The sequence below is a fragment of the Ostrea edulis genome, chromosome 1 (genome assembly GCF_947568905.1).
Source record: "Ostrea edulis chromosome 1, xbOstEdul1.1, whole genome shotgun sequence".
NCBI classification, from domain to species: domain Eukaryota; kingdom Metazoa; phylum Mollusca; class Bivalvia; order Ostreida; family Ostreidae; genus Ostrea; species Ostrea edulis.
This window is the reverse complement of record NC_079164.1, coordinates 101,629,618-101,646,208: the sequence shown is the minus strand read 5'-3', so window position 1 is coordinate 101,646,208 and position 16,591 is coordinate 101,629,618. Positions and strand designations below refer to the sequence as shown.

The 16,591-nt window shown below is 37.5% G+C and overlaps 1 protein-coding gene and 1 long non-coding RNA gene across 4 annotated transcripts in view; one reads left to right on the top strand and one right to left on the bottom strand.

Annotated features, from left to right (window-relative positions):
* LOC125669618 (uncharacterized) overlaps positions 1–14,682 on the bottom strand; it is a 27,224-nt gene extending 12,542 nt beyond the window's left edge. The window contains exons 1-4 of one of the 3 annotated variants that reach the window (XR_008796149.1): positions 14,555–14,655; positions 9,526–10,902; positions 8,537–8,672; positions 3,027–3,068 (exon numbers count right to left, since the gene is read on the bottom strand). This is a non-coding gene — a long non-coding RNA (uncharacterized LOC125669618). Of the gene's footprint in view, positions 1–3,026; positions 3,069–8,536; positions 8,673–9,525; positions 10,903–14,554 lie in introns of all 3 variants that reach the window. The other 2 variants (XR_007367974.2, XR_008796152.1) reach the window with 2 other exon arrangements.
* Positions 4,727–16,591, top strand: LOC125669528 (uncharacterized). Its single transcript, XM_048904093.2, has 10 exons — positions 4,727–5,095; positions 8,599–8,667; positions 9,593–13,501; positions 13,811–14,002; positions 14,118–14,324; positions 14,559–14,696; positions 14,786–15,153; positions 15,301–15,391; positions 15,537–15,616; positions 15,732–16,591. Exons 1-10 carry the CDS (start codon positions 5,032–5,034, stop codon positions 15,786–15,788), a joined length of 5,175 nt encoding a protein of 1,724 aa, XP_048760050.2. The 5' UTR covers positions 4,727–5,031; the 3' UTR covers positions 15,789–16,591.

Genomic DNA, 16,591 nt, shown 5'->3' with positions numbered 1-16,591 from the left:
AGTTTAAAGAGCTGCTTGTGACAAATTTCAATATTGTCAAATTTACAAACTTTTGGCCACAGAAGGCGTCAATAGTCCAGAAATATTGCTATACATCGTCCGATAAATGATAAAACAGACGATATGATAAATGATAAAACAGACGATATGATAAATGATAAAACAAACGATATGATAAATGATAAAACAGACAATTTTGACCATTTCATTAATCTAAGAATTGTTATGAAGTATTATTGATGGCGCCTCGGTGATAAGGTTTCAGCACTATGTACATTTTTTGTATACCTATGTACGGCTGGTGGTTGTGAAAAATTGGACAGATTATCAGGATAAGCACCACGATGTCAGAGCTCCACCAACACCTTAAATCATTTTAATACGACATATATACGTCTCCAGAAATTGTGTAAGTTTCACTTCTTATTTGTTGTGGTATGAAAGAATATAAGTAATCGTGACAAAATTTTGATGAAGTATTAATTACAAAAAATTAATTTTTGTGTTTAAAAGTGTGATGTCACAGAAACAATTAATATATGATAATAAGGAGCAGATATGTTAATATTTCTGCAAACCACTAAATGTTGAAGAATGCGATGAAATTAATAAGAACTTTTCCCCCATATATTCTAAATTAATACCCACCTTTTCTATTTACATCGTTTCCGTTACTCCAATTCAGGTGTTGAACAAAGTTCCCATTAATGCCCGATTTAATCATCGCAATGAAAATGAAAGTAGAATGACTAACAGAGTTTTGTTGTCGTACTATTGAATCATGTGAAGGAAGAGGTTCCGATAGGCAACAAATTACCAACTTTAAAAAAAAGGATGCTTAGTGAATATCAATCAGTGTAAATCAACACATAATGATAGTGATATAAATCCGCTGGTGCCGTGACCATAAACTCAATCGTAAGAAATCGTCTTCCTGACAGGATAAAATCTCACTAATTATCTTTTGATATTTTGTATTTAATATTTTTAAAAAGCCTAATCAAGTAATGTATTTTATTGACTTATAAATATCAATATTCGGTAGATTAAATTTATTTGAAAATTTGACTTTCATCTGTTCACAGTTTATGACGTCATAGAGTTTGATCTTACATATTCACATTTTACTACTGTGTGAGTGTAAAGAGCTTTAATTGATTGATTGATTGATTGCTTGCTTTACGTCCAGTTGAGAAATTTTCATTCATATTAAGACGCCACCGGCTGTAGGTAAAGTACCACGAATTTAAAGCTATGCTTAGCGAAAGGGGTGTAGCAGTGAGGGTTCTTTATCGTGCCAGTGCCTGCCGCGACATGGGACTTCCGTTTTGAAGGTCATATCCGAAAGATCCGTGATTCTCACTTCTATATGCCGAACGTTTGGCAGAGGAGCAACCACTCCCTACTCTAACGTCACAAGTTCGACGCAGCAATGTCATGAGTAGGGTTCGAACTCACGACCTCCCGATTACGAAGCAAACTCCCTACAATTGAGCTACCGCGACCGTTTAAACGAGCTTTAAAATACAAATGTATTCCCAAATTATTTTAATTCGTGTCCTTTGAGTTCATACGCGAATAAGTCTACAAACTGTTAGTGAATGTACAAACTGTTATTGAACGTACAAACTGTTAGTGAGTGTACAAACTGTTAGTGAGTGTACAAACTGTTAGTGAGTGTACAAACTGTTAGTGAATGTACAAACTGTTAGTGAATGTACAAACTGTTAGTGAATGTACAAACTGTTAATGAATGTACAAACTGTTAGTGAATGTACAAACTGTTAGTGAGTGTACAAACTATTAGTGAATGTACAAACTGTTAGTGAGTGTACAAACTGTTAGTGAATGTACAAACTGTTAGTGAATGTACAAACTGTTAGTGAATGTACAAACTGTTAGTGAATGTACAAACTGTTAGTGAGTGTACAAACTGTTAGTGAGTGTACAAACGGTTAATGAATGTACAAACTGTTAGAGAAGTCTACAAACTGTTAGTGAGTGTACAAACTGTTAGTGAATGTACAAACTGTTAGTGAGTGTACAAACTGTTAGTAAGTGTACAAACTGTTAGTGAATGTACAAACTGTTAGTGAATGTACAAACTGTTAGTGAATGTACAAACTGTTAGAGAAGTCTACAAACTGTTAGTGAGTGTACAAACGGTTAATGAATGTACAAACTGTTAGAGAAGTCTACAAACTGTTAGTGAGTGTACAAACTGTTAGTGAATGTACAAACTGTTAGTGAATGTACAAACTGTTAGTGAATGTACAAACTGTTAGTGAATGTACAAACTGTTAGTGAGTGTACAAACTGTTAGTGAATGTACAAACTGTTAGTGAATGTACAAACTGTTAGTGAGTGTACAAACTGTTAGTGAGTGTACAAACTGTTAGAGAAGTCTACAAACTGTTAGTGAATGTACAAACTGTTAGTGAATGTACAAACTGTTAGTGAATGTACAAACTGTTAGTGAGTGTACAAACTGTTAGAGAAGTCTACAAACTGTTAGTGAATGTACAAACTGTTAGTGAATGTACAAACTGTTAATGAATGTACAAACTGTTAGAGAAGTCTACAAACTGTTAGTGAGTGTACAAACTGTTAGTGAATGTACAAACTGTTAGTGAGTGTACAAACGGTTAATGAATGTACAAACTGTTAGAGAAGTCTACAAACTGTTAGTGAGTGTACAAACGGTTAATGAATGTACAAACTGTTAGTGAATGTACAAACTGTTAGTGAGTGTACAAACTGTTAGTGAGTGTACAAACTGTTAGTGAGTGTACAAACTGTTAGTGAATGTACAAACTGTTAGTGAATGTACAAACTGTTAGTAACTGTACAAACTGTTAGTGAATGTAGAAACTGTTAGAGAAGTGTACAAACGGTTAGTGAGTGTACAAACTGTTAGTGAATGTACAAACTGTTAGAGAAGTCTACAAACTGTTAGTGAATGTACACACTGATAGTGAATGTACAAACTATTAGTGAATGTACAAACTGTTAATGAACGTACATACTGTTTACAGCTTTGAATTCGTCCCTGGTTCTTTTTACGGATCCTTGTTGAGATAAAAAGATGTTTGTCAGTAGCTTGCCTCGATTTAAAAACTGACTATACGCAGAACAAGCTCTTGCGTATCGAATCAGTTGAGAGATATAAACACCATATGCAGGTGATAATGGAATATTGCGAAATAATTATGGGAAGTTGACGATGGAGAAGCTGAAATAATCCCGTTTGTCATAAAGTTGAGTTGTCAGTTTGCCGTTAATTTCTACTTTCAATAAAATATCTAAGTGTGAAGCAGAAGTGAACGTCTCTGTGGTGTCTTTTATTTCGAGATCACAGGGATATATCGAATCGACATTTGAATGAAATTTATTAGTGGTAATAGACAACACGTCGTCGATATATCTAAATGTCGAATTGAATGCCACAGCAAGAGATGTTTTCTTCTCGCGTAGAAGTTTTTGAATGTATTCTGCTTCATATGAATATAGAAACAGGTCAGCTAACAAAGGAGCACAATTCGTGCCCATGGGAATTCCAACAGACTGTTGAAAAACCTGATCACCAAAGACCACGAAGTTATTGTCAATGAGAAACTCTAGTATATTTTTAAATTCAACTTCATAGTACTTGTGCGTGAAATCAGAGTGGTGTTTAACAAAGTAAGTTTTTGGATGACTGATCACTAGATATGAATATTTCCTTTTTCCAGAAGCAACTGTCTATGATGTCAAAAAGTCTAGTCTTTAATTTATCGTGAGGAATGGTCGTGTGTAGTGTTGAAAAGTCATAGGTTTTAATGTTATTGATTTGGGAAAAGTTTTGCGATTTCAAGTTTACTAAAAGTTCTTTAGAATTTTTTAGAATCCACATTTGATTAACACCACTTCTGGCATATGTAGTCGCACAGTAAGTTTGAAGTTTCTCCTTCACAGCTGTAAATATTTTCGTGAGGAGCAAAGATAGGGGCTTGGTAGAGCACTTACTGGATCCAGCAATGTATCTTTGTTTTTATTAGGTTTTATGTAGTTTAGTGTGGCGTTGTGTATTGCGTGTGAGGTTGTGTATTGCGTGTGAGGTTGTGTATTGCGTGTGGCGTTGTGTATTGCGTGTGAGGTTGTGTATTTTGATTATATGGGGGTCGTATATTTAATTTTGATTGCGTGTGAAGTGTATTTAATTTTGATTGCGTTTGAGGTTGTGTATTTCGTGTGAGGTTGTGTTTTTGAAATTGGGAACTGTAAACAATTCTCTTCAATGTAATCTTTAGTGAACTCATTTCTCACCATCATGTCCTTACCATTCTAGCTTTTGATTCTCTCAAGATTGACACTATACTAAATCTATATTATTCACATTTCTGACATGAATCAAACAATCAACAAAATCACATTTCTGTACATGATTTCAACACGAACTACAAGCCCTTTCTATTATCCTACGCTTCATGTAAATTTTCGATCTTCGTATATATACAGCTAATTAGGTAAGTCAGGAGAGTTTTGCATAATCGTAATTTTATATCTGGTGTCATCAATTAATGGTTGTCAATAAGAACAAGTACTCACTTGCTCTTTAAATCACGAAATGATAACGAGATCACAAAACACGGCGCATTAGCTGTCGCTTACTTTCGCACCAGCGACATCCTGCGATCAACCAAGTATGAAATTTCATGCTATATTTTAATTAGAAGTATAAATTGGCGGTGCAAGTTGAGGGTTTAAGACAATACTCCGCGACACACAGGGACCACACTTCAGCGCAATATCAACACATTGTCTTCTTCTTTCTGGAATATTCATTTACAGCTAATTTTGACAACCAGAATCTTCGTTGGGTAATTTTGTAGAAAGTTTGAATTATTGAGATAACATTCGGGTATAAGAACGCGTGCAGCTCCTTCCAAAATATGTGTGTCCCGTAAATGACAGAACGGATCAGCGTATAACTAACTTCTAGGAATTGCGAATTTATTTTATTGGAGAAAGTTTACCATTGGATGTACCAAAATGACACTCCTCAAAGGAAAATATAGCATCATTCTCATTGTGACATTAATTTCATTTTCAAAAGGTAAGTCATTTTCTTTTTTTAAATCATGAAAGAAATCAGCTACAATGTTATGGAAAACGAGGATTTTTCAGATGAAAGGCGAAGATAACGAACAGTGATCAATCTCAAAACTCCTATAGGCAATACAAAATAGAGAGTTGATGTCTCGAAATGTAACAGGACAGAACTGGTTTTCGACCATTTTTTATAACAATTGAGATCTTCGACATTTTTTGATACACAATTTTCAGATCTTTCTTTTACGATGACAAATATGAAATCGTAATTTATATCTAATGACGTTTCGTTAGGTTTCCTATTGCATGTAGTTTCCCTGAAAGTTAAAACACGTACTTGCATAAACAAAGCAATATAGAATAATACCCCACCCCCCAAAAAACGGCCAAACGAAAAACACCACAACTCTCACCCCCTCGATAGAATAAGCAAACCGAAACTCAAATTAGGATTTTAAATGAACTTACTGTATATGTATAAGGTGTAGGCTATTTGTAGAAATATAGGATCAAACGGTATGTATTGCATTTGGAAAGATCGAGAAGATATAATTCTTAAAAGTGAAAATAATCTCGTCATGTGACGAGGCTGAAATCAAAGTACACCTAGAATATGGTACCGTATTATTGCTAGTACTCAAATTTACATCTAGAATATGATACTGCATTACAACATTAATTGGTTTTTGGTATCTTAACTAAACATGAATATCAATTACCCAAAGTTACATGTATAGTACATAATATTTTATTCCAACATGAATATCAATTAGCCAGTTACATCTAGAATATGATATCGCATGCTATCATATAATGTAACAATTCCTAACTTTCTGATTGATAGAGATCTAACAAACTAGGATTTTTTTTTTTATAGAACTTTGTGCTCACCTGCAATAGAATATTATTCTAGGTCAATATAACATTTGATTATACCAATATCGGACCAAAAATAAATTTGGAATTTCCAAATTGGTGTGATTTGAATAGAGACTTGGATGAACAGATCAGAAAATATCGTGTGCTTCAATGGTACAAAGAAATATAGTGTTTAAATTACTTACATGGATGTCCATGGCAATATGATAATGTACATTAACGGCTACTCATATCATTGATACAAAATATGTCAATGAAATCATAATATTGTTACACCAATGATTACATGTAAACTTGCGTCTCTACTCACTATCGGTCTTGCATTCTGGCTGTAACGGGTGACTTCACAAGAGCTAAATTAACAACTGTTGAACTGTCGTAATATCGAACATCAAAACGGTCGCTTAGGTATCGTTTGGTACACTTTAGACTCTAATAGCCGGTTTCAATGTTTTAAATCATTCAATCATATCGCAAACGAAACTCCGCGTCTCTAATCACATTTGACTACGTATGACACAACATCTGTTTACAAAGGTGGACGACCAGATATCGTGACGTAGGTTCTAATAGCCAGTTTCAGTTTCGATGTTTTAAATTATTCAATCATGTAATAAAAACAATTATTGATATTTTCGTGGTCAAAGCACGATGCTGTAATTAGCTATCCCCGACGTACAATATTCAACCCGCCCCCGGGCTCAGTACTTCAGGGGTAGCGTGCACATCGTATTGAACTAAAAATGTCAGTAATGGTATAATAGTTTCGTTAAAATTTTTTTTTTTGCTGTTTTCTGCCACACTCAACAATTTTTCAGTTCCGAAAGCTAACTGGGAAACTTGTTTAAAGTAATCATTTCGTAAATTCTATGGTCCTTATAATGATCAAATGTACAAAACCAACCTGTCGTTAGGTCGAATGCTGACTGACGTCATTCATACCAACTGTTACATGTAGGTCGTTCTTCACACACTAATTTTGACTAAGGTTCACCTAATCGAGATATGGGGCTTGCGACGGGTATAACTAGTCAATAGGGGATGCTTACTCCTCCTAGACACCTGATCCCATCTCTGGTATGTCCAGGGGTCCGTGTTTGCCCTAGTCTTAACTGTATATTTTTTATAGGAATTATGGGATTGATCACTGTTCGTTATCTTCATTTTTTCATACACATCATTGATGGCAATTACCCAAGTTACATTAAAATATAATTTGGTATCATAGATTACTAGATGTGCTCCCTTGATTACCGTGTAAAGGACGAAGTATTGAAACCCCCTAACGTATTTGAATATCTGTATGAATTTCAGTGTCTCAGTTTGTTCTTTATTCTCGTAAAGGTCTAAGCATGATTCTTCCTGTAGTGAATTAAAATCCAGTAGAAAAATGATGGATTAGAAAATATGCAGGATTTATGTTCATGTGTCATAAGATTTTCTCATCAAATTCTGACAGACGCTACGCTCATTCTGCAAAGAGAATCACGATCTGTGTATATTATGGATTAAAACTGGTTAAAAATTGATTGATTATACCCTTGTTTCATTAAAGAAAAAACCATTTCGCGGCCTCATTAGATTGACAGGGCCTGACTGAACAATCCTGTTGTGTCAGAAGTAAACTTGTCCCCCATAACTTATCGCCGTACAGTAGAAGATATTAACACAGTTTAATTTCATACTTTATTATCACACCTTTTAAATCTATGAATTGCATAGACTTTTATTAGGTCACCTGAATCATTCAGGTGACCTATTGCTATCCGTTTTTGTCCGTCGTCGTTCGTCGTGCGTTAACATTTGAACATTTTTAGCTTCTTCTCTGAAACCCCTGAACCAATTTCAACCAATTTTGGCATATAGCATCTGTGGGTGGAGGGGAACAAAAATTGTGAAATTCGTGGTCCCTGCCCCCCTGGGGCCTGAGGGGTGGGGCAAAAACCATCAAAATGAGTGTAATTTCAAAAAATCTTCTTTACTCCTGGACATCAAGAAGCCAAACTGTGGGCATAATTATAATGAGCGTTGAGCCCTCTACCAAAATTGTGAAATTCATGGCCCCTGGGGCAGGGGTTCTTGTGTTAGAGTGGGGCTCTATTGGTCATATAGTGAAAATGTAGAAATTCTTTGAAAATCTTCTTATATTGGTTTTATCTAAGGAGTAAATAACCCTTTTCTTTATGATGTCTCAGACCTAGGTTTTTAAAAAAGGATTATTGATTGAACATAAAAATGACACATGTACTTCATGACCACATAGCTATTCAATGTTTCTTCCATCCAAAAGTAAAATTCTTATATTTAAACACAAACCTATTTCAAACATTGGAAGGTTGTTACATGATACTCAGGTGACCTATAAGGCCCCTGGGCCTCTTGTTTCCTTGATAAAACAGATGATACTTTCGGTTGTTTCTTTCACCAGCTTTGATCATTAAACAAAATACATTAGGCGGTTGTCTTTTTTCTTTTAATTTATACCGAGGTTGAAAAGAAAAGTAACGAATATAATGTGTAGATTTCCTACCTGTCCAGTGGAAATGCATCTCTCCAATGACAATACCTGATATATAACGCCTATTCCCTGTTCCTTTGTATATCTATTGTCATCATATTCCATTGTAGGCCAAGATCCGGGATCAGAATTTTTACCCAACATAGCAACATTTCCAGAAGGACCGCCGGCGCCAGGGGGTAAGCTGGAATATTATAGGCTTAATATTGAACTGTGACGCATAAAACACATTAATTGTCCACGCTTCACCGAACATGTGGAATATGTCCGTCCCTGTCCATCCGTCTGTCTGTAACACCGTAGTTCTCGGATGAAATCTCGAACGGTATTGAGTTTTACAAATGAAACTTGACCCAAAGTGACTTTGTTACTCATGGAAACCTCAATTCTCTCTAGATCAAAAGGTCAAAGGTCGCAAGTGGTAAGAGTTCTAATAAGCAATAAGTAGCATCAAATGCAATCTGATGTTTAAAATTGAAATTTGACATGAAGACTCACCAATTAAGGATGACCCCTGGTGGTTTTGAGGTCAAAAGGCCAAGGTTTTTGTTTTACACATAGTGAGAAATGCGTCTGAAGTTATCTCAAACACCATTTGAGCTTTAGCAATGATACCCCATGTGAAGAGTCTCAATAACTTTAGGATAATGCATATTTATTTTCAGATCAGAACGTCGACTTGGTTGATTACATATCACAAGAAATGAATCAATTTTTTTCTCAAATACATGTACTATTAGAGATCTAGGAAGAAATTTCACATGGAAATTCTCTATTAGAAAAGGATGACCCTTTCTGTTTAGTCAAAGGTCAAGGTCAACGATTAACACAAGGTAACAAATGGCCTGTGCGAGTTATTTCTGATATAGTGATTTCGCACTGAAACTTTTCAAGCAAGGAGAGTCTTCTTCAAATATTTCTTCTCTAAAAAGGAAAAAAGCAAATGAATATGGGAACATGAATCGGCCGAGTTGCCTTTATCTAAACCTAATTGTGTGATACGACTGTTAAACTTTATAACAAATGAAAATGTATACCTATGTTCAAGAGCATCGGATAGCTAGAATTCCAAGATGATAATAAGTCATTGATGATTTATTCCAGACCCATTTGAAGATCCATTGGTCGTCACAAATCCTGGTGAAGAAGTTCTGGGAGACACACTGGCCACTGACCCAGGTGTTGGAGATCTCACCCCTCCAGCCAGTCTAGTTTCTGATGGAACAGACGTATTAACAAAGGAAACAGCTCCCATAACGGACAATGCCAATGTACCAAAACAAGACCCCCCTGTCGGTGGGGAAGCATTAGTGGATCCTGGGACAGCAGCAGATGGTGAAATTGTAACCGGCCCAGAAGGTGTTGTAGACCCTGGGGCAGCAGGAGATGGTGAAATTGTAACCGGCCCAGAAGGTGTTGTAGACCCTGGGGCAGCAGGAGATGGTGAAATTGTAACCGGCCCAGAAGGTGTTGTAGACCCTGGGGCAGCAGGAGATGGTGAAATTGTAACCGGCCCAGAAGGTGTTGTAGACCCTGGGGCAGCGGCAAATGGTGAAATTGTAACCGGCCCAGAAGGTGTTGTAGATCCTGGGGCAGAGGCAGATGGTGAAATTGTAACCGGACAAGAAAGTGTTGTAGACCCTGGGGCAGCGACAGATGGTGAAATTGTAACCGGCCCAGATGGTGTTGTAGACCCTGGGGCAGCAGGAGATGGTGAAATTGTAACCGGCCCAGAAAGTGTTGTAGACCCTGGGGCAGCGGGAGATGGTGAAATTGTAACCGGACAAGAAAGTGTTGTAGACCCTGGGGCAGCGGCAGATGGTGAAATTGTAACCGGCCCAGATGGTGTTGTAGACCCTGGGGCAGCGGCAGATGGTGAAATTGTAACCGGCCAAGAAGGTGTTGTTGAAACGTATCCTGGGGAGACCACCTTGGTTGAATCTGGGACTGGAGTTCTACCTGTGGGGGATGGCGGAGTGGTGGCAGACGTTTTACAAACTGCTACATCTCCAATGGATCCCACCACAACCACGGCACCCGTCACAACAGTGGACTTCAACTTCAATCTCAACGAGACGTTTGATGGAAGAAATGATCTACTTTTACTCACCGCCACAGGGCCGACAGCAAATGATTCTAAGGTCGCTAATTCTCAGATACCCTTAGAAAATATTGTTAATGCGTCTGTGGTAGTAAAGACAACCTCAGATATTCCTGGAGAAGATACCGTTTTAACAGATCCGGTTAACGAGTATCCAAACAAAATTGGAGGAGCGGAATCCAACACTTCTATAACAGTACCAGAGAGAGAAATCGCACCTAATCTCATCGGCGACAGTGATGTTACTGTAGCTACCGAAGGCGACATAACCCATCCATCTTCTGATGTTGCAACCGCAGAAATAACACCAGATCTGAAAAGTCAGAAAAATATTTCTCAACGTATGGCGATATTAGATTCTACCCTAACTTCAGATGAGAACATGACAAGTGTTCTCATGCGGACTCCCGAGATAGGTAACAAGTCATCTATGAATGAGAAACACACTGTTCGTAACCACACAGGACCTTCTGATATGGTAGATAAAGAAGTAACTGATTCCAAAATTATACCAAACACCACTACTGTTATTGACACAGTAATCGAAATCCCCGGAATCATAAACAGAACGGATACTACAACGAACACCGAGGACCTTTTATCTGAATACGAGAAGAAGCAAAACGAATTCAAAACTTTTGTGGAAGCAAACCCTGACACGAATTTTCCAGGCCCTCCCTCCCCACCCCTCTCATTAAATACCCAACCTGAGCTTTCTCCAGAGTCGAATCCACAAATTAAGGCAGTGGCTCCGGAACCAAAACTACCACCTTCTCCATCTACACCACAAGATGAGACTTTGGATGAAGTACCATCTATCCAGGCTCCTCCACCTACTCCTGACCCTATAAACGAGACATCATCTACACTACCTCCGCCACCTATAACAGATGCCCCCAAAAAGGCCAGCAAACCTTCATACCAAGTTATAGACTATCCTATTGTACCCCCACCACCTCCTCCCCCTCCTTCAAATGTTTTTAAAACTGATTTCGGTGAAGATATAAGTACACAAAAGCCCACTGCATTTGTGTACGAACCAGAAATTCCTTTTGATCCAGACTTTGATTATAGGCCACCTGTAAATACCAATAAAGTAAAACCGGAAATTTCCATAGAAAGACCTGACCGTCGAATTGCAACTCCAAAAACCACAGACTCTCTTAAAAAGAATGCATACGCATTTGTGTTCGACGAATCGAGAAATCAACCTAGAAATCAACCACGAAATCGACCAGAAGGTGGCATATCTCTATTACAATATCAACATGACAATAGAAACAGTATTGAAGCGACAAGACAGGCAACTGCAGTTCACAAAAACGCTGCATACAGAGTATCAGATAGAAATGGGGTACAAAATTCAAATAGCGTACAGGCCCTCTTTGACAAAAACAAAAAATTCGTTGCAAAGTTTGGAGAGCCGGGTATGCCATTTTATCAGGATTTTTTCGAGCAACGGCCTAAAGCTTTCTTTTCAGCTGAACCTACCAAATCAAAACCTTTTTATGAAGGTCAGGGTTCAAACAGGGTAAATTCAAGAAACCCCACGAACCCCGTTAATGCTAAACAATTTTATCAGGCAAATGACAGAATGCCACCAATTAATGTCCTGGAAGAAGCTCCAGTGTCCCAGCGCGGAAACACTGTGCCAAAAATCATTAGCACGGCTAAACCAGTCGCTGCACGCTTTCAACCAAGAAGCATTAAAGATCCACAGTTTTCCAGAACAAATCCACCATTCAAAATGAACAAAATGGATAACAGTTTTGAATTTTGGTACCAACTGATGGGAAAAGATTTGCAAAATAATAAAATTATAAATCAAAAACCCGTACCTAATGCATATGAAAATCCAATGAATATGGGAGGAAAAGTATTGAATAGATTCTGGTCTGCGGCGAATTCTGGTAGAAAGAGAGGAAAGATTGAGACTAAAACACCCAGAAACATTCACAATAACAATGCACATGTATATCAGCCCGCAGAAGCTGGGAGTCTCAAACCCAAAGAAGCAGTTGTGAATAAAAATGCGTTTGTTTTTGAACCTCAAATGCAAATTTCCCCCGTTGAAGTCTCCGATCCACATCGAATGAAAATCAAGGAATACACAATAACTAACAATCCCAACCTTATCAGCACAACAGAGGCACGGTTAAATATGGGCATCCCAACGCTCTCAAAGCCACTGGAATCAGAACAGCTATCAAATAACATGTATTCACTAGAAAATCCACCACCAATAAATATTGATAATGAAATTCCTAACGTGGCGTTCCAGACTTTTACGACAACCACTAATAAACCAAACACACTACCACAGCCTACAATGTCATCCGTTGCCGCTTTTAGAATGGGACCACGGAGGATTGAAACGCCAATCGTCAGAAACAAAACACCAGATTTAGCGTTCAGGGCATCGTCTGTTGAAAACCGTCCCATTCCCCCTCCAATACAGCCTCTTGCAACAGAGTACATTCCATCTAGAAAATACCTACCTCCTTTGAATCCCCGTCCTAAATCAGTGAACACAGTGATCATTAAAGCAACGGCAGCCCCTAAGAGACAAAATATAAGAAATGTCCCCAATGTTGAAGTTATACCAAATGCAATGCCATATGTTCCAGCTGAACCGATACAGAAGCCAAGAGAAAATAGCATTTTTGATCTACCTCGACCACCTGCAATATCTTTTGGTTCTTCCTCGGGAGAGAAATCCGTTTCGAAAGTGGTGGTTCAAAAAGCCGAACTACCACCGCCTATTAAAGATGCTCTACCACTCCATCAAACAACAACCGCCAGCAATATCCAAGAACCAGAACCAACTCCTGTCCCGCCAATGTTCTCAATCAACAGCACTATAGTGATGAAGCTACAAAATGATTCGGTCACGAAAGAAGAACTTCCTCCTAGTAAGTAGCTTCTTTTGTTTCGTGTGATTTATGGAACAGTTGTACAGTGTGAACATCAGATCGGAGAGCTAGCTTAACCTGTACGGGCCTTGGCAATATAGCGGCTATGATGGGAGGCTTTTTAAAATCTTTTGAGTTCCAAAGTCCAAATTAATTTAGATTACTATCAAATCTAAATAAAAAAAGTTTCCTTGAATAAAATTAACACAATGGTAATAAAAAAGTAGTTTTAAAAAGTTATCGATGTTGATTTTCGAAGAAGTTTGAAAGATGATTTTTAAATCTCTTCCTGTTTTATTTTACTATTAGGTGTCTGTCATCAATGTCATTACGTCAGTGACGTCTGTTTCCTGAGTGAGGCGGGGATATGTAACAGATTTGTAGAATGTCATAGAAATGGGGATCAAGTAAGAGCATTTGAGAAGGAGTGTGCGATCGGAAACTTTTGGAATCCAGAAACATTGGCCTGTCAAAAATCACTTTACGTAAATTGTTCTGCTGGTAAGTAGCGACAAATATATGGATGTAAATATGGTTTCCGATTTATAAGTTCTGATGAATAGTCCTTTCGATCAAAGTAAGCTTATTGTGTCAATCTATATCTATCTTTATGTAGACCCCTGCAGAAATCCGGCTGTGAAATCCCATCCCTTTTTGGGACGATGTCGGTATTTTTGGAAATGTAACCGGGGACGATCAGAGTTCGAGTTCTGTGGTCAGAATTATCGCTACGATGGAATTGCGGACACATGTGTTCCAGACTTTCAGTGCAAAGATGAGGACCCCCCAAATGATGCCCTCATCCAAGAATCGCCTCCCGAAAGTAAGTTCCTTCCAAATGTTTCATTACTATAGTTCCCAAAGCTAAGGAAAAATTTCACAAAAGATATGACGGAGGAATTTTGTATAACATGTATCAGAGCTCTGGAAAATTTTTACTTTCATTGAATTAAATTTAGAATTCATTATGAATACTTTATTTGGTGCCGAGACTGCATGGCGAGATAGTTAGGTATTCAGGGTAATTCAAAGAGAGATATATCACTGTCTTACTCAGAATGTTTGTGGACGGCTGTGGATGGTTCTCTGGACTCATTCACCGATGGAATCTTTAATCAGAAATGCGCACCAGGAACACGGTTTGATGAAGTCCAATGTACATGTGTTATCAGCAACATTCTACCGGAAGGAGAAAGTAAGTCAAGCAATGATATGTTTGCAACATAAGATTCAAATGAAAATAGTATGGTGGTACTATAAAATTTGTTTTTTTTTTTCTTTTAGTTTGTAATCCCGATACATTAATGAACTTCGAGGGTGAAGATCAAACAGCCTTTAAAGACAAATCTGGTCATATGAATGGAATTGGCAGGGATAACGTTAAGTTGAAAAACGGCACTGGTTTCTTTTACGGCATAGGAAAACTTTCCTTTTGGCGATACTCCAATGTCGAACTCGGACCTCTACTCGCCATTCAAGTTCGCTTTTTCCCCTACGGATACTCGAAGAATCCCATGGCTTTGGTGTCCAATTGTAATGGGTCTCCCATCGGAGCAACTGTTGACATTCGACTCAACACAAAAAGTAAACAAGCGACATTTAAACTGAGTACCAACAAACAACTGAATAACTTCATCTCTCTACCCTATGAGGTAAGTTAATTATTCAACATCTTCATCTATTGGCATACTGTTTCTCTATTACGTGTTTGCTTTCTAGTGAAGTTTATTTCCATTCAATCATTTATCAAATCGTATACACCGTATCTCGTCGTTATTGTATGTTTTACAATGTTTTAGGCTTTCAAATGGAACACCGCTACTTACGTATATGCTGGGGATACCTTCACTGCCAGTATCAATGACAAGAAAGAGACCATTCCTGTAGAGGGTAAGGAGCAGACGTTGTGTGACGGCCACTACTATCTTAAAAACTTTCCCACCATGCCTCTATATATTATCAGTTCTCCAGTTTATTTATTAATTTGTTATGCACTTCTACCGGGCAATAACATGGATGTCAATTGGTTTTGCAGGTTCCATTCCGAACAGACACCCTGCCATCCAGGTTGGAGGCTGTAACAGACAAGATGGCTTCAGAGGCTATACTGATGACGTAAGCAAACATTTCACTTAAGACAGCGATATTTCCAATCATCCCCTTGAGCTAACATTACATTTACATTCTAACTTTTATGATAATGTGATCTTCATAAACATTTTTCTTGTAGATTAAAGTTTACAATGGATGCATCCCAGAGGAATTTGAATACATAATCTTCACATGATGACCAGAAGTACCCTAAGTTAGAAATCCAGAGAGCAGATACTTTCTCACCTCCTACCAACAAGAACATTAAGGTTTCTCGCTGCTCTAACAGTACACAGAACATGGTGACAGATCTTTACATTCCCTCGTGTTAAAACTTGTCAAATGAGACGGCTGTGACTATTTACAACATCGGAGACGCACTGGAAAACATGGAGACACGCCTAAGAAAGGTCTCTGCATATTAATGAGCCCGAAAAAGAAAGTCACCGACAGCGTGGTGTGACATACGAAGACATTTTCATATACGGTGCAGCAGCGCTAAAAAAACAGACACAAGTGTGCATTATTCATTATGTGAGGCCGAGAAAAGTTTTTATTTTAAATTTTAGATCAGGTATATATTTCTAGTATTTGTAATAATAACTGATTTATCTTCGAGATGGCCTTCTAATAGAAATGTTGAATTATTCCCATTAAGCATAACCTCATGTGTGTTTCGTGGTATTGTTAGTCGCGGTCTATACGTGTTTTGTACAAGATATGCCGATTCTTATTCGTCGTTGTGTTACATATTATTTATAAATTATTTATTAATTGTGTTGTTTGTTGACATCATGTCTGTACGAAGTAACTGAAATGGCGGCATCATTTCTAGTGTGTACATTAAAATCAAATGGATGATTTTTGTTTTTATCATGTTTCATTTCTTTGCATTGTTATTGAATTTTTTCTGGATGTTTTTATATATAATACAAAATTGTATTTCATGAAATGTAATTTCTTTGGGAAAAAATCATTATAAAAATTAGGAAGCATTCA

Bases quoted from the DNA above. Each gene is read 5' to 3' on its own strand.
- LOC125669528 (XM_048904093.2), top strand. From the start codon at position 5,032: ATGACACTCCTCAAAGGAAAATATAGCATCATTCTCATTGTGACATTA. The intron at 8,668-9,592 runs GTAAGCTGGAAT...GATTTATTCCAG, and splicing joins AGGACCGCCGGCGCCAGGGG to ACCCATTTGAAGATCCATTG. The intron at 14,697-14,785 runs GTAAGTCAAGCA...TTTTTCTTTTAG, and splicing joins CATTCTACCGGAAGGAGAAA to TTTGTAATCCCGATACATTA.